General features: G+C 45.0%; 1 protein-coding gene across 1 annotated transcript in view; it reads right to left on the bottom strand.

Moving 5' to 3' along the window:
* RANBP10 (RAN binding protein 10) overlaps nt 1-23,737 on the bottom strand; it is a 652,739-nt gene that overhangs the window by 495,503 nt on the left and 133,499 nt on the right. The window contains exon 2 of the mRNA XM_086945263.1: nt 17,257-17,368. Coding sequence (XP_086801389.1) covers nt 17,257-17,368 — 112 coding nt within the window. The remainder of the gene's footprint in view (nt 1-17,256; nt 17,369-23,737) is intronic.

Raw genomic sequence — 23,737 nt, 5'->3', positions numbered from 1 at the left:
GGAGAGCCCTGTTGGGGTGGGCAGAGTAAACTGAGGCCAATTTAAGGAGCAAAGACTCCTTAGTGCGAAAGGCTGGGACCCCTGGTGTGGACAGGTGAGGCAGAGAGATTCTGTGTGGGACAGGAGCGGAAGAGATCACTGGTTCTGAGAAGGAGAGTCTGAAACTGCTGGATACTGGAAGGGTAGGCAGTGACCTCTTGGGGTGAGAAGAAGAGACAACGAGCCATGTGGATGGGACGAGAGCCCGTCTATAGCCGCGCTGGGCTCTAACCAGCAGTGGCATATAATAGAGGGAGGAGGGGCTCGACAGGAGGAGGGAGGGAGCGAGAGAGGGGCGAAACGCCGTGATCAAAAGAGCTGTAAAAAGGCAAAACAGATCACATTTGCAAATGTATCCCTTAGCCCCCAACCAACAAGTCCCTGCCGTCTTCATATCATGTGATCAATTCGACCAATTAATAACTTTGCCATTAAGTACCAGAGGGGTACCGAATCCTCCAGTCACTGCAGCAAGCTTTGTAACACAAGACAACGGCATTTCAATAAATAAATTAATATTTTTAATCAATATTCTGCGGCAACAAGAACACAGGGTTTTACAAAACGATACCCACACAACATTTACACAATTACAGAATGTGAGTGAATCTATAAAACAACAAACAAACCAACAAAAACAATGAGCTTTAAAACAAAAATCATTCACCAACAGTGTTAAAGGAAACCAAGCGCTACGTACACCGGTGCACTGCGATTCAATGATCCACTGGCTTACATCTCAACAAATAATCAATAAAGAACTGTTTCCACTACATGCACAAGTGCTGAGGCGAACAAAGAGTGCCTACGAAATGAATTACTGAAAACCGTGACTTGAAGAAACGGTTCACAACCTCTTTCCTTCTTTCATTTAGTTGCTTCCCTGTGAAATGGATCCAAAAAAGAAGCCAGCGAGTGGTGCGTTCGCCACAACGAGACATGTGGTTTCAGTTATCACGCCCGTGTCTGGGCACGATAATTGAAACCACATGGCGGCGGGGCGGGTAACCGACACCAATAGGCCATGGGCGGAGCAATGCGCCCACCTTTGGCCAATTGCGTGCTGTTTTTGTTAAAAAGACGCACGCAAAGGCCAATAGCATGGGCCAAAAGGTTAGTTTTGAAACCCCCTACAGGAAGTCTCTCGCATCGCGGGCAGTGCTGCGCACTGCAACGCTAGGCGCGAGACATAAAAAGAATTTAAACTTAACTAGAGATAGAATTTTGTACAGGAAGGGTGCCCTTCCGGTACAAAACCTATGGTAGACTCAGACGTCCACCCTAGCACTATGGCTCTAAGGCGTTTGCCGGGTGCACAGCAGCTAAAAGCTGCGCTTGGGAGAAGGGCGGAGAGAGCCATATCTCTGTAAATATGGCGCTCTCCTGCTCCCTCCGGGTCATGCAAAGCTCCGGGCCTTTTTGGCTGCTGCGGTCCGCAATTTGTTTGAGAATCTGGGCCTATTGCGGTCAATTATAGGCCAGACACACGAGAATAGCGCACCCTGACACACACACACACACATACACACACACTGGATAATGTGCTGCATGGCTACACACTTATAAGGTCCAAAAGGCGAGACCTATTGGCTATGACAAACTCTTGTGTAAATGTGGCTTCTATGTAAGGTACATGGGTAGCAAACGTTTCTTATGAATACACTCCACAAAACATTCTAGTGCATTTGGCTCGTAGCCTTTCATAGATCCTTGTTGTTTTCCCTCTAAGAGAATGATTGGTGCCATCGTAGGTCATAGAGAGCCAGATTCATCCCAGAATTTCTGAATAACCACTACACAGATTCATAGGTTTGATGCTTTTTGGCTCAATGTTTTGTTTGTAGCACTTTTCATCGCTGGAATATGGGCATCACAGGATTAGTCTCGAACTGCCTTCGAGTTGTATGTTGGTGAGTACAGGGTTAAATAATTCTTCAGTGTTTACATGTACTAAGAAAAATGTCTATTGTTTCTTGGCTCACTCCATCCTTTGTTTGGGATCTGTGCCGACCACATGGATTTTCACAGTGTATATGCTGCACACAGTTTACCTGACCACGTCCATGTGTTCCAATATCTGATTTTAAGGCCACTCTCTGTGAATCTGTGCAATTGGTCTCTCTTCATCTCAAATAACATGTAGCATGAGAGTGTTGAATGTGTATTTTATTGGCATGCATGGATGTAGCATGAGCTCCCCAAGGGATTTTGATGCATTATATTGTTTTTGTACAGCGCTCACACTACCCCAATATTGATCCTAAGTGCTGCAACAGAGGGAAAGAGGTAAAGTAGCCTTTTAATCAAACAAGATTAGGGAAAGTTAGGTTGTGGTGTAAACATTTGTCTGAAGAGAAAAGGCTTCAGCTTTTTTCTTATTTCCTAAAAATTGGGTTTTAAAGGCCGGGACAGAAAGAAGGAGTTAAAAAGTATGGTGCGCACCAGACTGTGTCTCCAGTAGCAAAGGATAGTTACTGAAGTCGGACCTGGGGTGATATTGCCTAGAAATACTATAGATTACTTTTGTTTTGATTGGAAAAAGGAGGACTAATGTGAAATGCAACCCAATATACAATGCAGCTTCTATTTTTCTTTTTTGACTTTTACAAATATTAGCAAACGTTGGTAAAGTCAATAGATCTAGCTGTGAATTCTCCCTCCAGGCTTCAGACTGGTCCAGAAAACCTTTTCCCAGCAATGGCTCTCCAGTGCCACCAGGTAATACCATGTGGCTCCAGCTGTGGCTCCACCTCCATATGTGACAGGAATAGAATATGTGCCATCCAGAATGCTAGAGTCAGAGTCTACATTTTTTCCATGCCCCATCAAAGCACACAGAGAAAAACAGTCGCGCAATAGTACAATACCTCTTTCCATACCTTGAGATTCCATTATTCATGGCTCTAACTCATATGGGGAGATGGGGTAGGAAGTGAGGAATCTGCAGGAAGATTATACAGCCACCAGAAGAATTGCGAAGGAAAATAATTTATTCTGATGGATACATATTGCCGCAGATTCATAACCTTATGAATGAGTATTAAAAGAATGCCCCTCAGGGGGGTGCGACGTAGTACTACATGCCTTCCATGAGTAAATTACCTGTCACTATGTGCCCGATACATGAAGCAGTAGCACTTGGCACAAAGAAGGAATCACGACCATGTAGCTAAATGGGAAATGTTGGCAACCAGGAAGCCCCTGGAGAGGGCTGTGGAAGCAGCCATGTCATTAGTGGAATGGGCAGAAATGCCCTCTCGAGGTTCTTTCTTGGATAAGGCATTGCAAAGATTGATATAGAGGATGTCCCAGTGTGAAATGGTGTATTTTGTAACCAAATTAACCTTCTTAGCTCTGGCAAAGCCAAGAAGAGCCAAAGATCCACTCTACTTGGACAAGTACGGTCTATGTAATAAGCTATTATGTGTGTTCCGTCTAGCTTACGAACAAACTCATTCCTCCTCCTTGTTTGAATGTGGAGGAGGGACGAGAAATGGAAGAGTAACAAACTGAGCCCTATTAAATGCAGAAATCATCAAAGGTAAGAAGGATGGGTAAGTACAAAGAACCAATTTGCCCGGACAGAAAAATGAAAAGGGTGGATGAACTGATATAGCCTGGATAGAGACTTCTGTCTAGCGAAAAAAGGTTGTACGCCTGTTATTGAATCTTATACACTGCGGAAAGCTCAACCGTATATGTATTGGAACATCTCCCATGGCGTGAGGCGCCTGGTGTACTTATTAAGACATAATTTGCTTCCGCTGAAAGTTCTACATGCCAGCTGGTTTGGTTATTCGGCATGCTGTGATCTTTGTCAATTGTATGATCAGGACCTAGATCACGTCATGTTCGTTTGCCCTACACTAATGCCTTGCAGGCGTAGATGGTTAAGACCAATTTGCTTACAACTTAACATATTATCTGCTTCTTCGTTTAAGGCAGCCTTGATTAACCCACCTAATGAAATGTTTGCTTTTAAACTGTACAACTTTTTAAAATGTTTTTTGGACCTGTATTAAGATGTCTCATGTGATTGTGATGGAATAATATTTTAAGTATTTCTTGTTTTGTATGTATATGCTGTTTTATGTGGACCTCATAAAGAGTTCCTTATCATAATAAATAAACTTGAAACTTGATATAGCCTGAAGCTCTCCCACCATATGTGCCTTAGTTGCTACCACCAACAGAACTGTCTCAAGGTAAAAAGTTGAACCAGGCAACTGCATCAATTCAAATGGGAATGCCATCAAGAAAGATTTTTTTTAAATGTTTGAATCCCACTAGAAGGCACAAATAGAGCAACTCTTTCAGAGAACATGCCACTACTGGCGAAACAAGGAATTTTGATCAAGCAAGCACATTAAGGCAGCCAGGGTTACCATGCAGCCCATGGAGCGACTTCTAGACACTGCTGTGCAAGGGATAATGTGAACAGATGCAAGTCAGAAATGTGAGACTTAAAGGGGTTGTTGATGCCTTCCAGACCATATTACATATGCTCACCCCATGACTTGGTCATGGAGAGTTATAATATATGTATCCCCTTCTGACCAGGATGTTATGTGCTTTTTTTGGGGTTGCTAACCAGTTTGATTGGTGCGAATGAGTGTGAATGTGATTTTGCGTATAAATTAGAGTAAATTGTTTTGTCGTAGGGGTCTAATGACGAAGTATTAAATCGATAAAGATATAAAACTTTATTCAAAAACGGAAAAAAATGTACAAAAAAGAAACAAATCTATGTAAAAACATTTTTATGAATATGTATGCTTTTTAAGTAACATTTCTCAAACTTTTATTAACAATTAATAAAAAAGAATTAACACAATTGTTAAATAAAGAGAATGTGATTGTTTTTTAGTATGGATATGTAACCCATTGAGATTTATTCCTAAAGGTAAAGAAATAGAGGTCTAGAGGGAGACATATTGTTCTCTGTGCTTTAGGCATTTTTTCCCCACGACCTATAGTCCATTTCTAGAAGGATGTCTCGGCCAAAACTGGACGAACTTAGCCCAGTGACCTGTGTAGATGGATTTGGTGGCAGGCTTCCTGGCCAAAGTGAAGTCTATACGCTCATAAGGAAGACAAAGGGACTCTTAATTGGAACCAAACAATCCCCACACATGCAGCCATGGTGTTTTAGAATTGGGTTGGGAAACCTGGCTATCCTGCTTGAGGAGAAGGAATATAAAGGGGAAGCAAACAATTAAAAACCTGCTTGAAGAGCCAGTTGTTTTTAAGCCCTTTATGAAAGAGAAACCGATCATTGATCAAACAAAGGGCCAGCGGCACGCCATTCCATAATCTAGCTCCCAGGAAGGCAGCATAACTGCAACCTCATTTAACACAGCAGAATCTGGGAGGCTGCAAGATAAATGCATTTATCGACCTCAAAGATCTGGTTGGAATATAAAAAGAGAAAATATTTTCTAGACCAACCCTGTTCACTGCTCTATGGATATGTAACAGCATTTTATACTGAATGTTCTTCGAGATTGGTAACCAGTTACTAGGACTGTGCCTGGATGAGGACAAGAAGCTCCTCATACTGGCCCTGCCATTATGAAAGGCCCCACCAGAGAAGGGTGTTCTAGGATAGTTTGCAGCAAAATGAGAAGGATGTACTGGAAGGAGTGGGCTGGTTTGACTATGGGTTGGTTTAGGAACAGGTGCTAATCCCTATATAGTAAAATCTTCCCAGCACTTCAGAAATTCTCTCGAAAAAGTTCAGAGGAGAATGAACATCCAGTTTGCATCTACCTGAGGGAGAGAACTGAGGCCTGGTTACCCCTTAAAACAAAGAACTAAAAGTGCTTCTCAGTCAGACCAGCCAAGACCGCATGAAGAAAAGAAGGTTTACAATACAGCCAAGAGATCAAAGGGAACTGGGACATGTGCTGAGACCTTGAGTGAAGAACAAAGAACAAAAAAAACATTTGTATAGTAGAACAAGCAGACCAGACCATGGGCCTGTGCTGGGGCTTGGCTGAAGAGTGGATGAACCAAAACTCCCACTTCAATATATGCCCGGATATCTAAAACTGTTTGTTGCAGTTGGGGGACCTAAAATAGTGACCAGAACTATTATAGAATATAGAGCAAGTGGAGGTGTCTGGGAGAGTATGAGTGTATTTATATAGGAGAATAACTGACCATACCTCTGTACCAGCCTCCCAGTCTTTATGAGGCAGCAAAATGTGCTGGAAACAGTTTTTCATTTCTGATTCAAGAGTAGGCTTTAATGGCAACGTTTAGTAATGCATATACACAAACACTGACGTTTACAAAACCATTGTTATTTGGGGAATTTTTGATATTGCTATCAAAAAACCCTAATTCCAGATTCACTTACCGAATCTGTGACCTTTTGTTCTTATTTTAATCATTACCACTTTTTCTGAGGAACTGGTTTGGGAATTTTACCAATAGGCTTCGTGATGCTGCTTAAATACTTAACTAGCATTTGTCTGGCAAAAAGTCTGTTTTGTGTCAAAGGTATCAGGGGGAGGCCCAAGGTGTCACAATGATATTGGCTTTTAACAAGGAACTAGATTACTACTTTGTTGAGAGCCTCCAAACTACTAATCACGTCTGTTACCATAAAAAGGTCCCTTCAGGGGGATTTATACCTAGTCTTCTAAAACATGCATCATTGCACCACTACTGAAAAAACAGTCAGTCAATTCAAAGAATTGGTTAATTAACGTCCAATAACTAACCTCCTGTATTCTAATTAAATGTACGAACAGTGAGATAGCCCAAACAAGGATACTTTGAGTTTAACCAGCGGCTGCATTATCACCAAAAAAGATGAAGACTTAGTAGGGGACCCACAACTATTCTGGCACACACTACAAAGGAGCTTCTCACTTTGATGAAAACAAACAAGCTGTCCTGCTACTCTTTGATCTATTTGAAGCCTAACATATGGCGGATCACGTCAAACTCTTTAGGAGATCATAAAACTGGGTAGAGAGATCTGGCAATTTAGAGAAATTGTTTTCTTTTTTCCTTAGCAACTAAATCCAACAAGTGTGCACTGGGTCAACCGTGACATACGTAAAAGTTGAGTGATGATTGCCACAAGGATATGCCTTATCACCTCTAATGTTGAATATCTTTATAGACTCTCTGCCCTAAACCCTAGAACATATCACTTTAACAATTGCTTAATAGACTGAGACTTGATAACAATCCAAGTATTAGAGAAAGGGTGGCAACAAGGAGAGAGAAACACAATTATACCAGTTTCAAACCATTTTTTTATGTTTCAAATAACAAAGTGAATAAAATTGATTTGACTGCGACATACAATACAATATACAAAGTGCAATGTGTCCAAAGTGATTTGTGAAGTAACCAAAAAACAACGTGTGTACAGTTAAGTGAACTATACAGGTTACAATGGTGGCTATCGGGCTGGTTGGAAACGCGCCCAGGTATTCCCTGTTCATTTCGCGCAGTGACGGTATCGACCGTTTTACACAGATTGACTATAATTACCAAGTTGTCTATGACAGTGTGCCCGGCTGGGTTCACTGTAAGTAAATTCGTTTTACTTTTGCACACATGGGTTAAACTTTCAATTACCCCAGGATAAGACGTCCCTCATTCCCAGTCCTGATGAGACCCTCATTCTAAGGGTCGAAACGCCGTCGACGTACTTGGAGGCGAATAAGACTCACACTGTGCCTATGATTATATAGCAGCTGTTTTACAATTGATTTAAATAATTGCTCTGAGTCATGTCTCCCCCTTGTAAGTCACAGTCAAATCAATTTTATTCATTTTGTTATTTGAAACATAAAAAAATGGTTTGAAACTGGTATAATTGTGTTTCTCTCTCCTTGTTGCCACCCTTTCTCTAATACTTGGATTGTTATCAAGTCTCATTCTATTAAGCAATTGTTAAAGTGATATGCCACAGGAACCATTGTTTTTCTGGATAAACGCATTACCCTGGTTCCTTTGTGAGTAGGGTCTCCCTTGTTCTCTTCTTTCGCTAAACCCTAGAACAGCATGGGGTGCACTGTCAAGTACATACTGATGATATCCCAAACCACTACCAAGTATTAAAGAGCCTGGAAGTCTGGACAAACATCTCGAAGTGTCTAGTCCTGAGTATTCAATGGATGTATGAGAGCTTCCTGAAGTGCAATAGAACCAAGACTGAGATACTCTTGCTGTAAGGTTTAAGATCACACAAAAAATACTTTAACTACAAACCTGGGTACACAGTCAACAACAATGATTTTTTTAGGTCTCGCCTGTCGATGCGCATGCGCATCGAGCAAGCGAGACTATGGGGGCTTATCCACTCTTTATCCAACTTGCAAGGAATCGTGGCGATTCCTTGCAGTGCCCGTGACTTTTAAGCTCAATGCGCATGCGCATTGAGCTTAAAAGCGCGTGCACATCAGTTCCCTCAGCCGCACTCCAGGCCCCTGCTGCTTTCACACAAACCCTCCCCGCTCCGCCCCCTCCCCTGCCCGCCGTCTGTTCCCTCAGCCGTCTGTACCCTGCTGCTTAACACCCTCTCCCCCGCTCCGCCCCCTCCCCGCCATAGATTTGTTTGTTAGCAGCTCTCTAGATCTCTTCACTTCCCTCTCCTCCCCCACGCGTAGTCTCTTGGAAAAATTAGATCAGAAATCGTCAAGCCCGACTAGCAAAACAAGTATTACATATCCGTAAAAAATCTTCTCCGCCATCGTCCTCGGGTTATTAGATACTGCGAAGTGCACGGCATGCTTCCAACTTAAATAGCCCGCAAGCGGATAGGTTGAACGCTGTAATAGCTATCAGCTGTAATAGTTTCTTCACATTCATGCCACGTCATAGGCGGCTGCCGAAAGCTAAACATAGACAGCGGACTCACTTTATTTCGCCATCTTAGAGTAGTATCGACGCGATATCAAGTACCGGCATATAATATATACCTAAAAATAAAGTCGAAGTCTCCCGTAATCGTTTCTTCAAATTCATGCCACGTCGCAAGCGACTGCCCTACGCTAAACTTAGACAACGGACTACCTTGATGTCGACACGATGTCAATTGCGGGCATGTAATATTCAGCTGTAAGTAAAGTCGAAGTCTCCGAACATTTATTACCTATTGGATCAAATGGCCAGACCCCTGCATACTGATAATTTAACAATCGGAAACGTGCTCAACCGATAAGGGACCCCCCAAAGAAAAGGAGGGGGAATTTTTTATATATATACACTCTCGACATACAGAGTTACCTTAAAAGCACTTGTGAAAGGCAATAGTTGTTAGGGGTTCCTGAAAATCGAATTCTCGACTAGCAGTGATGGATCAAGACACTTACCTTTCACTTTTGGCAGAAAAATTATGATCTGCATATAAGACCATGTTAATGTTTAGCATACACCTGGCCATTCCTGCATATACCCATGAAAGCCCTCTTCAAGCCTAAAGAGGATAGATAAGCACACCTCTGGGTTGTCACTAGTATAGAGAAAGGCTTCGTAAAACCTCACAGTAACCAATTTATTAACCCAGGTATAACTTTAAAGCTGAAAACAACCAGTGTGTATTAGTAATTACCAGGGTTTGGTAATAATCCACTGAATTTCTTCATTCAGTCCTTGTTTTACAGACTCAAAAAAGAATATCCAAAAACACTCACGTCGTTTACGTGAGATGTCCATAGGTGTACTAGTATTTGCCTTTACTTTTTCCAGAATGCCCGCCGTCTGTTCGCCGTCTGTTCCCTCAGCCGTCTGTACCCTGCTGCTTAACACCCTCTCCCCCGCTCCGCCCCCTCCCCGCCATAGATTTGTTTGTTAGCAGCTCTCTAGATCTCTTCACTTCCCTCTCCTCCCCCACGCGTAGTCTCTTGGAAAAATTAGATCAGAAATCGTCAAGCCCGACTAGCAAAACAGCCTTGGTACCTCAGAAACAGCAGCCGTTGCTAGTTCATGTATTTTTTTTTTTTATTTAGCACTCTGAGGTTTGTAATCACTTAATGGAAGGATTGTTTGCCTAACCTGTGCACATATATTTACTGATTTACTAGTTGAGTTATTGTTCGTTTTTGGTAAGATCTCTAACTCATTTGAATTAATCTTCTGGATGTTGGACGAAAATACCAATGAGCTTTTCAAAAGATGAGAAAAATATCTGCTTTTATCATGAATGGCATTTGGTAGAAAATCTTTTCCACAAGTATTACATATCCGTAAAACTTCTCATTTCGGTTTCCTCAAATTCTAATTAACATTATTCTTAGAACATTAATTAATAATTAGCCTTTACGTGCCGAATATTTCTTCGACTTTTATAACTGTTTACACACGCGTCCGTCCTGTTTCTGTAGAATAGAGTTGGACTGAAATCTACTGGTTACTTTCTGCATTGAAACGGGCAGCAGTGGCTGCCAGTAGAGGGCACCAGGGCACCGCCCACCAAGATTTGCAAGCTATATGGATGGGAATTGTCAAGAGCAATTACTATCCATATTAGTTCTTTTTTAATAGAATAAGGGCTTTAAGCCTGTGCAGAGTGGTGCCCTCAATGCCTGACTGCCTCTCTTCCTTCTGAGAATAGAGTCAAGCAATCTTGAGAGGGACATGCTCCAGTGAACATGTGCCAAACAGCAGTATCCTTTTATGTTTTTTCTATCACTATGCAGGCTAAGGGCTGACCAAATTCTGGCCCTGGACTTCAATTATCTGGGTCTAAAGAGACCTCCCATTTATGACGCTTAGAAGTGTCATATTTACAAGCAGTCCCGGGCATCTAGGGCCTAAGCCCTGCATTCCTGGGACTGCCTGTCAATCACTTCAGAGGCTGCAAGCCAGCAACACCCTTTCCCAGCTCGTCACCTGTGACCCAACTCTGCACTCGAGCCGAACGTACGTAAGTAAATGCCAGATTTTCTAAAATATTCAGCTGCCAAACAGCCACCACAGCAGTACCAAGAAACGTGTACGGATCTCGGCTCTGTTTGAACACCTTTGGTGTTAAAAGCAAACCTTCCGCTTGCACCAGAAGGGGGCTTTATATGCTCTTTGAAAGCAAAGGCTGAGGCCTAACATTTACTTTTAACCACTAATGTGATGTTCCATGTAGAGGACAGGGAGTGGTTATTGCAGGAGCTGCCGACTTTCTAACTGGGGACCGATTGAAGTGCTGGAGTCGGCTTAACATCCTGTCACTGCAAATCACTTCATCTCCCCAATTAATGTGACCTTTAAAGTGCTTCAATACCTTTGGGTCAAGTTCACGCTCTATAAAACTGTACAAAATAAAAAGAGGAGGATGGATGGATTTTTTTTTTTAATTACGGAGGGACCAGATGCGAAAACAATTTAAGTGAATACAATGCAGGGAATTGTAAAGCTCGTACCAATACCCTCACTCACCCTCAACCCCTCAACCCCTCACCCTCACTCACCCTCACTCACCCTCAACCCCTCACCCTCAACCCCTCACCCTCAACCACTCACCCTCAACCCCTCACCCTCAACCCCTCACCCTCAACCACTCACCCTCAACCACTCACCCTCAACCACTCACCCTCAACCACTCACCCTCAACCACTCACCCTCAACCACTCACCCTCAACCACTCACCCTCAACCACTCACCCTCAACCACTCACCCTCAACCACTCACCCTCAACCACTCACCCTCAACCACTCACCCTCAACCACTCACCCTCACTCACCCTCACTCACCCTCACTCACCCTCACTCACCCTCACTCACCCTCACTCACCCTCACTCACCCTCACTCACCCTCACTCACCCTCACTCACCCTTACTCACCCTCACTCACCCTCACCCACCCTCAACCCCTCACCCACCCTCACTCACCCTCAACCCCTCACCCTCACCCCCTCACTCACCCTCACCCTCACTCACCCTCACCCTCACTCACCCTCACCCTCACTCAGCGCAACCACAGCATCTTCACTAAATATATTTAATAAACTTTAAGCTATTGCCAATATAAAATAAAATCCATTTGATTTACGTATTAATTATTAATTGTTTTTTAAAGCCATTGATTTTTTTATATCAATACATATAAGTCACATATAAGTCCCGTTATTACAAAACATGTTGCTTTACAAATGCTAGAGGTGTCACATTTACAAAAATTATAACTATTGGCTTTGTAAAGTAGAAAGCTATTAATTTAGCTATTTCGAAAAAACAACACATAAATAAAAAACAAAAAAATAAATAACACCTATAGCTCAAACTTTACTACTGCGAGACCTATTGAATTTCCAATGCTTGTTTAAACTAGAGCACTTCTTCATGTTGAAATCTCATTCAAACCCAAGGTTGATGTTGTGGATGATGGCATCAACTAGCAACTGTCCTTTCTCCACAAAACCCTTGTCTATCATGTGGAATTAACAAGAGCTCTTGTGACGCCTCAACTAAATTAAAGTTGCCGCTGGCCAAAATTTAATCAACAGATATAAAAATGATATGACAAGGCAGGTAAACTGAAGCTGAACATCAGAAAATGCGACCACCAAATGCACGCCTTAAAAAGCTTCACTTGTTGTCGAGAAACAATTTCTGTACACTCCACAGGAAGACTACCTGACCAAAGATACACTGTACAAGCAAAAACTGCCACAATAGTATAAGAAAAACTTTAAAGCCTGGATATTTAAGCGATTTTTGCCTGTACGCAGATCTCTTTGAATCAAAGGACAAAAAATGTAAGGACCCAATCCCTTCTAAACCAGTAAGGGCTCATATGTAACAGGAAGGTGAGGCACAACACCTTATAAAAAACGGAAATAAATAAGCACACAGCTTTGCATACTCTTACCATCTAGTAGTTGATCCACATTGGCGTCAACTTCTAAGAACTGGGTTGGCAGACGTAAACCGCACACTAAGTACATGCAAAGAAGCACATAATTATGGATCCTAGATCAGACAAATTTAAACCAAAAACAAATGGGCACCAAATGGAGAAGTCAGTATCAACGAACCAAGCTGGTGGCTTATACATGCACTTCAATAAACAATATTCAAAGAAATCCCACTCCTCCCTCTAAACCTTTACTTCTACCAAGACACTGGCTATGATTATACAAAATCCTCTTGATTTCTTCCAGGTGCTATTGTCAATACATTGCACACCCTAAGGTTTAAGAAATGAAACATCAAATGAAGATTTGTCAACTTTCTTACAACTTCGTCATAAACGTACACATTGTATGTGCAAAAACAATGTGACGGGACGCAACTTCAGCAATAAAAGTTTTCTTATACCAGTTTAATTTTAGTATTGGGTCATCCTCTTCAGGTATTGCAAAGATAGCCAGTAATACAGAGGCTCTTAGGCTTTCCTCCTCACCACATATGTTATACCAAAAAAAATAAAGAAGAGGCCGGCTGGAAAAAAACATTTCCCTTCAACACAACTCATTCAAAAAAAAAACATAAATGCAGGTGACACTGTAAACCAGGAAGGTTTTAAGTCTTTTCTGGTTACTGCTGTAATAAATATCCCCAAACAGGAAAGGTTGCATGGTTGCTTCTCTTGTCACAAAGCCTTCACAAATGAAAATGTCAAATTCAATCCTTATTACTCATCAGAAATAGTCAACAGTAAATGGGACCAATCACATGCCAACTTCATTACTCCTCACAGAGTTAGTAATTGAAAGGTATCCATGCAATCTAGGTCACTTAAAAGTAGGCTAATTGGCATAAACACATCACCCGTCATCGTCGTCATCATCATGATATTGACATCATAATAGCTAAGGAAACAGTTTAGATTCAGCTAACGACTGTAAAGCATAAGGGTAAGCTGTAGAGCAAGAACTTTCAGTCACCCTACTGGCATCCGCAGTGTCTGTACGGGAAAAGTAGATGACATGCCTCAGTCACTAAAATCATAGCAGTCACTGAGCTCTCAAGTAAATGCAGGAGAGTATGGCATCCACTCCAGGTACTTCTCTATGAGGGGATTTTTACTTTTATTGATCGTATAAAATGAGGAAAAGTTCCAGAATGCATCAAATGTAAAGGAAAAAAGCAGAGTGTGCATTGGCAACTTGAGAGCGTTGCAGTCAAATACCAAAAATAGGCAAATTAGACAGTGGTGTATCAGTGATGCGTGGACTCTAGAGCAAACATGGGATATAGCTATAACAAAGGATAAGTGGCCCCAGAGACCTCTGCCCCGGCACCAGTGCACCTGCTTCACCATAGAGCTATACCCCAGAAATCAGATAGAAAATGGGCCACATTACAAGGCAGAATGGGGCCAGGCACAGCATTAGCATTGGAGGCTGGAGTGAGGCGACTCTAGTTTAAATGCAAAGGATTAGCGATTACACAATGTTTCTTCGAAACAAAGAGACGCGGAGTACCAGATTACAAAAGAGGGGGTAGCGCTGCCGAGCACGTGCTCCGGGGCTGCCGCGCCATTCCAGAGGTCAGAAACACCGGCTGCCACCTGTTAACAGCCGGTGCCTCAGAGGCACCCTCATCTACAGACCCCCGGGAACCACGCACACAATTCAGCGAAGACATCACGGACTTCATCAGCCCACACGCCCTCCCCTCCGCCTACTACATCCTCCTAGGGGACCTCAACTTCCACCTGAAGAACAACAAGGACCGCAACACCGCCGCCCTGCTGGACAACCTCGCAAACCTCGGACCCAAGCAACTGGTCAACACCCCCACCCACTACGCCGGCCACACGCTTGACCCAGTCTTCTCATCCAGCAAGCACATCGCCTTCAGCCACTCCATCGGACTTCACTGGACTGACCACAGCTGCGTCCACTTCAGCTTCAGAAAAACCACATCCCACCACCACCCGCAAAAGGTCCCTCACAGAAGCTGGAGCAAGATCACCGCCGACCAGCTCACCACCTCCCTCAGCCAGAACCCACCCGCCAGGTCACCGGACCCCAACGAAGCAGCCCGCAACTTCACGCAGTGGCTGACAGCCTGCGCCGACGACCTCGCACCACTGAAGAACCCTCCCAGCAAACCCAGAAGCAAGAAGGCCCCCTGGTTCACCGACGAACTCAAGGACTCCAAAAAAACCTGCCGCACCCTCGAGAAAGCCTGGCTCCTCGACCGGACCACTGACTACATGGCCGCCCTCAAACACGCGACCCGCAAGCACCACCAGCTCATCAGCACCACCAAGAAGAAGTCACTGAAGGATCGACTGGACAACAACGCCCACGACAGCAAGGAACTCTTCAGCATCGTCAAGGAGTTCTCCAACCCCAGCACCGGCAACAACGGCATCACCCCTTCACAAGATCTCTGCGACTTCCTCGCCTCGTTCTTCCACCGCAAGATTGCCGACATCCACAACAGCTTCGGCACACCATCCCCGCACCCAACCGCCGAACAAGCGCACCCCACGACGACCCTCCGCACCTGGAACGCAGTGACCACCGAAGACACAGCCCGCACAATGAACACGATCCACTCCGGATCTCCGACTGACCCCTGCCCTCACTACGTCTTCAACAAGGCCGACACTACCATCGCACCCCAGCTCCGAGACGTCATCAACACCTCCTTCGACACCGCCACCTTCCCAGAGAGTTGGAAGCATGCCGAGCTCAGCGCCCTACTGAAGAAACCAACAGCGGACCCCACCGACCTCAAAAACTTCCGCCCCATCTCGCTCCTCCCGTTTCCTGCCAAAGTCATCGAGAAGATCGCCAACAGACAGCTGGCCGCCTTCCTCGAGACCAATGGATCCCTTGACCCCTCTAAGTCCGGTTTCAGAGCCAACCACAGCACCGAGACTGCCCTGATCGCAGGCGACGACATCCGAGCCCTTCTCGACAACGGGGAAACAGCGGCCCTCATCCTCCTGGACCTCTCCGCAGCGTTCGACACTGTCTGCCACCGCACCCTAGTCCAACGCCTCAGCAACTCCGGCATCCAAGAGAAGGCATTGAAGTGGATCATCTCGTTCCTCGCGGGAAGAACACAGAGAGTCCGCCTCCCCCCGTTTCGCTCCGAGGCCACCAAAGTCATCTGCGGCGTCCCGCAAGGATCATCACTCAGCCCCACCCTCTTCAACGTCTACATGAGACCTCTCGCAGCCATCGCACGCCAACACAACCTCAACATCATCTCTTACGCTGACGACACCCAGCTGATCCTCTCCCTCACCAGAGACCCCGACACGGCCAGAACCAGCCTCCACGAAGGGATGAAAGACGTCGCCGAGTGGATGAAGAACAGCCGCTTGAAACTGAACTCAGACAAGACGGAAGTCCTCATCCTTGGACCATCACCCTCCGCCTGGGACGACACCTGGTGGCCCCCAGCCCTGGGCACCGCCCCCAAGCCGACAGACCACGCACGCAACCTGGGCTTCATCCTGGACTCCTCCCTCTCGATGACCAGACAAGTCAACGCCGTCTCCTCTTCATGCTTTCACACCCTCCGCATGCTCCGCAAGATCTTCCGATGGATCCCGATCGAAACCAGGAAGACGGTCACCCAGGCCCTCGTCACCAGCCGGTTGGACTACGGAAACACCCTCTACGCCGGAACCACAGCCAAGCTACAGAAAAGACTACAGCAAATCCAGAACGCCTCTGCCCGACTCATACTGGACATCCCTCGACGCAGCCACATCTCCGGCCACCTGAGGAACCTGCACTGGCTCCCCGTCAACAAGAGGATCACGTTCAGGCTCCTAACCCACGCACACAAATCTCTCCACAACTTGGGCCCCAAGTACCTCAACGACCGCCTGACCTTCCACACGTCCACCCGCCAGCTACGGTCCACCAGCCTCGCCCTCGCCGCAGTACCACGTATCCGCAGAGCCACCGCCGGAGGCAGATCCTTCTCCTACCTGGCGGCCAAGACATGGAACTCCCTCCCCATCCACCTTCGGCTGACCCAGGACCACCTCGCCTCGAGGAAACAACTCAAGACCTGGCTGTTCGAGCAGTAGCGACCCCCTTCCCCCAAGCGCCTTGAGACCCTTCCGGGTGAGTAGCGCGCTATACAAGTGTTGTGATTGATTGATTGATTGATTGATTGACACCGATATAGCCTCCAGCTCAACAAGGCTTGCGCGATGGCTCTGTGACCTCTGACCCTTCCTACACAAAAAGGCGGCGGAGCGAGATCAACGCGCTTGGTGGTGCTGCGCGTGTGTATTCATCCGCGCCAAGTTCAGGTTCGATTCTAAAGCGAAACTCACCCATCTCTGCCTTTGCTCACGATCTTCACCTCAAAATAGTAGACGCCACACGCTGCTGGTATGGGGTGCGTCGCCCTGACAGAGGCCGCGTCTTTGTGATTTTTTCCATGACCTGGAAGGGAAAGAGGAAAGAGGAAAGAGGAAAGGGGTTAGTCATACACTGGAAGTTTTTATTTAATGCGATTTTATGTAGCGCGAACATTACCCGAAGGTGTCAGAGCGCTTTAAATAAGAAGCGGTTGCGATCATAAAGACTCAGGATTACGTGCGTTGCTTAAAAGATACAAACAGAAAAAAATTGCAAATGTACAAGTTATAGAGTCACACAAGGAGGAGCATTCAAGGAAGGGATACGAATGGATATACTCGAAGAGTCACATAGGAATGATAGAGAGTACAAAGGTCTTCTGCATATACTAGTGATTAGAGTTATCGCTATATACATATCCATAGATATGCAAATAGTAGATTTTCTCAGGTCAAGACCCAAAAAACCAGGAGAGCAGAGTTCCATTAAGTGGGGTCGGAGGGGGGACGCAGTCACAACACCAAGGAAGAGTGGGAGGGATACAAGGGTATGGAGAAAAGGCAAATCAGAAAAAGGAAGAAACATTGAAGGATCGTCAAGGGGGAAACGAGGGAAAAAGGGAAAGGACGAGGGAATGGACAAGATGGCAGGTCAGAGTCCAGAGAAAAGCGTCCTTGAACAGCATCAAAATGGAGGCCAGGACAAAAGAAAAAACGTAAAGAAGTCCATGAGGGTGACCCAGTGAGTATGGATTAGAGTGCCAGGACAAATCCGGGGGGGGGGGTGCATAGTTCAGAAATCAAAGTCAGGAAGCGCTCTCCTGAGTACAGGCTCATTGCCTGCATATTGCAGTGGTAGCTCCCGGTTCTCATCTCTTACACGGTAAGCATGCAGCCGGGCACAGTGACGGTATCACACCCCCGAGGAACCCAAATCCTGACAGAGGACACCGTGTGTTCTAGGAATTAATAACACAGGGAGTCGTTCAACTGTGACCCTGTGACTCTGCCTGAGAGGGAGATGAAGCTTTCGGACACAAACTGCTGATCCCGTGCTTACAGGGCATGCGAAATGGAATAGGCCTAAGGGCAAGTCATTACACAATCAGCATACCTGTTACGCAAATTAGTCAAAAAGTACAAAAGGTGCGAGAATCCAACTTTTATCACACTGCATTTTAAGAGGCCTAATAATCAGAAACTTTTCGCATTTTACAACCCAACTCCAGTTCAAACATCTAATATAAGTCATGTAGCGCTTTTACACAAAAAATAGTTTTGAATAGATAGCTTGCCTTTGTTTCCACTAAACGAACTACAGGGTCACACACTGTAAACAAGTGATCCGCCATGAAATACAACGTGGGGAAAACAGATACAGTGCTCCTTGGGCAGACGATGCTGCAACCCAAGGTCAGCCAGGCAACATATGAAATCAGTCCCAAGAACTAACAAGCACTCGCATTAGAAAGAGAATTCAGGAAAAAACAAAGGACTACAGGAAGAGAAATATGCAAACATAATAGAGACGGAGAGAACAGTTAACAAGCATTTACAATGCAATGGTTTCGCCTTTGGAAAAGTTAGAGCTATTGGCATTGTAAATGTCAAAATTTGTATTTATGTGTTGGTTTTGAAAACAGATAAGTAAATGGCATTGTCATTTACATTGCCATTAGCTTAATCTCTGCAGTCACTCTGCAGTCCCTAGCACTGCACAGCACTCCCTAGTCACTCTGCACTCCCTAGCCCTCCCTAGTCACTCTGCACTCCCTAGCCCTCCCTAGTCACTCTGCACTCCCTAGCCCTCCCTAGTCACTCTGCACTCCCTAGCCCTCCCTAGTCACTCTGCACTCCCTAGCCCTCCCTAGTCACTCTGCACTCCCTAGCACTCTGCACTCCCTAGCACTCCCTAGCACTCTGCACTCCCTAGTCACTCTGCACTCCCTAGTCACTCCCTAGTCACTCTGCACTCCCTAGTCACTCTGCACTCCCTAGTCACTCTGCACTCCCTAGTCACTCTGCACTCCCTAGTCACTCTGCACTCCCTAGTCACTCTGCACTCCCTAGTCACTCTGCACTCCCTAGCACTCCCTAGTCACTCTGCACTCCCTAGCACTCCCTAGTCACTCTGCCCTCCCTAGCACTCTGCCCTCCCTAGCACTCTGCACTCCCTTGCACTCTGCACTCCTTTGCACTCTGCACTCCCTTGCACTCTGCACTCCCTTGCACTCCCTAGTCACTCTGCACTCCCTAGCACCCCCTAGTCACTCTTCACTCCCTAGCACTCCCTAGTCACTCTGCACTCCCTAGCACTCTGCACTCCCTAGCACTCTGCACTCCCTAGCACTCTGCACTCCCTAGCACTCCCTAGTCACTCTGCACTCCCTAGCACTCTGCCCTCCCTAGCACTCTGCACTCCCTAGTCACTGTGCACTCCCTTGCACTCTGCACTCCCTTGCACTCTGCACTCCCTTGCACTCTGCACTCCCTTGCACTCCCTAGTCACTCTGCACTCCCTAGCACTCCCTAGTCACTCTGCACTCCCTAGCACTCCCTAGTCACTCTGCACTCCCTAGCACTCTGCACTCCCTAGCACTCTGCACTCCCTAGCACTCCCTAGTCACTCTGCACTCCCTAGCACTCCCTAGTCACTCTGCACTCCCTAGCACTCTGCCCTCCCTAGTCACTCTGCACTCCCTAGTCACTCTGCACTCCCTAGTCACTCTGCACTCCCTAGTCACTCTGCACTCCCTAGTCACTCTGCACTCCCTAGCACTCTGCCCTCCCTAGCACTCTGCCCTCCCTAGCACTCTGCCCGCCCTAGCACTCTGCCCTCCCTAGTCACTCTGCACTCCCTTGCACTCTGCACTCCCTTGCACTCTGCACTCCCTTGCACTCCCTAGTCACTCTGCACTCCCTAGCACTCCCCAGTCACTCTGCACTCCCTAGCACTCCCTAGTCACTCTGCACTCCCTAGCACTCCCTAGTCACTCTGCACTCCCTAGCACTCTGCACTCCCTAGCACTCTGCACTCCCTAGCACTCCCTAGCACTCCCTAGTCACTCTGCACTCCCTAGCACTCCCTAGTCACTCTGCACTCCCTAGCACTCTGCACTCCCTAGCACTCTGCACTCCCTAGCACTCCCTAGTCACTCTGCACTCCCTAGCACTCCCTAGTCAATTCAATTCAAAAATACTTTATTTGGATTTCAACAAATCCATAAAAGCAACACATTTAAAAATACATTTAAAAGAATTACAGAATTTTCACAAGTAATTAAAGACTACAAAAGGGAGCAAGCAGACATAGGTGTAAACTGTCAGTGTAATCCAAACTGTCAGTGTAATCCCTAGTCACTCTGTGAAGGCTCTGCTGGAGGGCACCAAGAAAAACTAGAGAAGCATAACATTTTTGTAATGGAAGGTTATCTATAAAATGATACCTTCGTAGGCAGTCATCTGCAACAACAGCCCAATAAGGGGTCTTATAACTTGACACACACACACACAAGCCCTACCTAGTGTGTTTAATGTTTTTATTTATTTAATTATTTAAATACTTAACTTACAAAATTACAAATAAACTAAATATCGATGGTAACATTTCAGTAATTAGTCAAGCATTCATAAAAGATGTTATCAGTAGTCAAATATTATTGCTCAATGAATGGAATTTAAAAATATGTAAGTTACTGCAGAACAGCAATATCCTTGGTAAACCTCCTTTGGTAACCCTGTACCTATAACATCAGATACATCCACTAAGAGGGCCCCACACGATGCATTCTTCAGATGTAGTGAACATGTGGTTTCCTCCTGGAAGAGGTGCCTTGAGCTTCAGTGGCTGCGGGATTAAAGCCAGGCTCTCGTTTCTAGGAAACTGTATATGTTTAGGCTCAGAATTCTGCCTCTTAAAAACGAAAGTTTCTTCAGATAAACCCGTGCTAGCTCAAGATATTGTATGTGCGATACCGAATTGAAAAAAATATATTTAAGGCGAAACTAGAAACAAGAAGGACGATTTTAATGATTTATTTTGAGAGTGTGAAGTCTGAAATAAAGCAGGAATACAAATAGTACGTTATATAGATAATTTGCGTGCTCTGGTTAGTGGACTAGACTTTTAATACATTTTTGATTTTCTGACTGAAATATCCAGTACTATAAAAAGTTTTTTTTTTAAATATGTGGGTATTCTGTCCACATTTATTTTGAAATTCTGTACAATCTATGGCAGGCCTTGCCACAAAGAATTCTGTGCAGATACCACATGCCATGCTGCAAAGGTACTTGAGTAATGAGCGCTAAGAAAAATAATCACCAGCGCCAATTGTTGCAGTCAATGGCAGGACTGATGTTTAATATATTTAAAAATTAACCTGGCCCTGCCACCTCACTGGCTCACATTCCTTTGAATCTTTTGCACTCATCAGCAAAGCCACTTATTGCTCGGAGAACTGGGGCGAAAGAAAGAACATGATATGACGGGTGACAGACAAACTGCGAGAATTAAAAAAAATGTTGTATGCCAGAAAAAGTTTCAAGCTTAAGATAATGTATATCCACTTTCAGACTCATACTTTATTATAAATAAGGGTCAGGACACTTTTTAAGCACAGCTGTTAGAAAAACGCACTGACAACAACGCAAGACAAAGGTTTAGACCTAAGGGTCATTCCCTGCTCCAACCTGTAAATTATTTTGAACAGTGCTGTAGAGTGGCTGTTTTAGTGGTTTTTATACCACAATATGCTTTGGGGGGGCACAGCAGACAATACTTGTTATTGTCGTCAGCCGCCTTCTTTCTGGCTTTGTCATACAAATGCCACGGGCCAGTTATTGCGAAAACTCATGGAGAATCAGCTTCCACCATTTGCCAGGCACCATGAGGAGTCAGTAGCCACCTTAGACAATGGATTGGTTAGACTTTGGATGTGCCCAGTGGGTTTGTAACCTTCACCGGTAGACGGACGTTCACCTTCAAACACCACACCAAATCATGGAGCATCTCCAGATGAACAGAGCCGCATGGCACAACTCTCATGACCCATGCTGAAACTTTCATCTGCACAATGGAGACCAAACATTACATGAATTCAACGAATCCTCAGTATCAAAAAAGGGCAAATCTGCAGGAAATTCCAATATGAAAAGCTCAGAGGGTTGAGGCGTGCAGCACATGTCTTTGTGAAAACCGTAAGTCACAGATTCAGTTTGTTGTGTAGTCGGGTTACCTTTCGTTCTTCCAAGTTTGGTAAGCTAGATAATAATAGCAACAATGAAGGCCCAAGAGACATTAAGTTTGTTGTTCGTGCTCTATAAATGCCCTGTTATTATTTTAATTACCATTACCTCATCAGCTAAAGATCTGGAATAAAAGATATCCATGTGTATAAGATACAGACATTGGCCTGGCGGCAACTCAACGCTAATTCTTACTCAAGCGTAAAAATTACGAACGAATTGCAAAAATAGTGAGCTGTTTTTCTAGCACTCCACCTGGTAAAAATATAATAATGTGTTGTACAACCCATATCCTCTGCTAATGCTGCCAGGAGAAGAAATCGTGGGAAAGCCTATATCAGGGAACATGTTCAAGGCCACACTTGCCAACCTGCCACGTTGGCATTTTCCCCGAAAGGCTGCAGGCATGGGGGCTACTTTGACAGCAGGATGGCCCTGACCCGACCGTGCCCATATGGCCTCCTTTTATTTGAGGTCCCTTCCAGTATGGGGCTGGTTTGAACATTTTTCCCTAAGGCAATTTAGTTTTTCTAGCGGGCCTTGTGGATGTCACGTTTTCCTAGTCCTAACGGGGGTCATTATGTACTTTAAAAAAAAGTTCAGTGTTTCATAGAAACTAACCGTTGGTGCTGCTATATACCAGGCCTGACAGTTTTGTTTCCATCTCGAGCCTCTTTCCTTCCTCACCCTGCTACACTTCCTGTCTCATTGTCTCTCTCTTGCGAGTGCTTTTCCCCATTCCATATACGTGATTTTTCATGACAGCATCCTAAAAGTCCTGATGTGCTCATCTGGAGATACGTTTTATTTTTTGGTTTTCGATGTAACTCTGCCCCCAATATAGAAAACATCTAAAGACACGCCTTTTTAAAGAACACTATATCAGGATGCGATATCAGTTTACGTAGACTTTCGAAAACTAGCTAATCCTCCAATCACTCGTTGAGTATATTTGCCTATGACCCTGCGCAATGTTACACTTCCTTTCGGCCACCAGCATCCGTACTTCGCACAGTCTAATAACAAGCCGTACTGCCTACCACCTGATGGTTAAAAGAAGCACACGTATGTTACGTATAACAACTAGCAAGTAATGCCACACCCCTTTAAAGGTTAGCAATTGACAGACTTATTGCTCACTTCAGTTTGCAATGCCGTTCATCGAATACCCCCTGGCAGACTCTTTAATGCAGATATCAGTGAGATC

Source organism: Lissotriton vulgaris, chromosome 12 (genome assembly GCF_964263255.1).
Source record: "Lissotriton vulgaris chromosome 12, aLisVul1.2, whole genome shotgun sequence".
NCBI lineage: Eukaryota > Metazoa > Chordata > Amphibia > Caudata > Salamandridae > Lissotriton > Lissotriton vulgaris.
The sequence above is the reverse complement of the archived record's forward strand: the minus strand, read 5'-3'. Positions and strand labels throughout refer to the sequence as shown.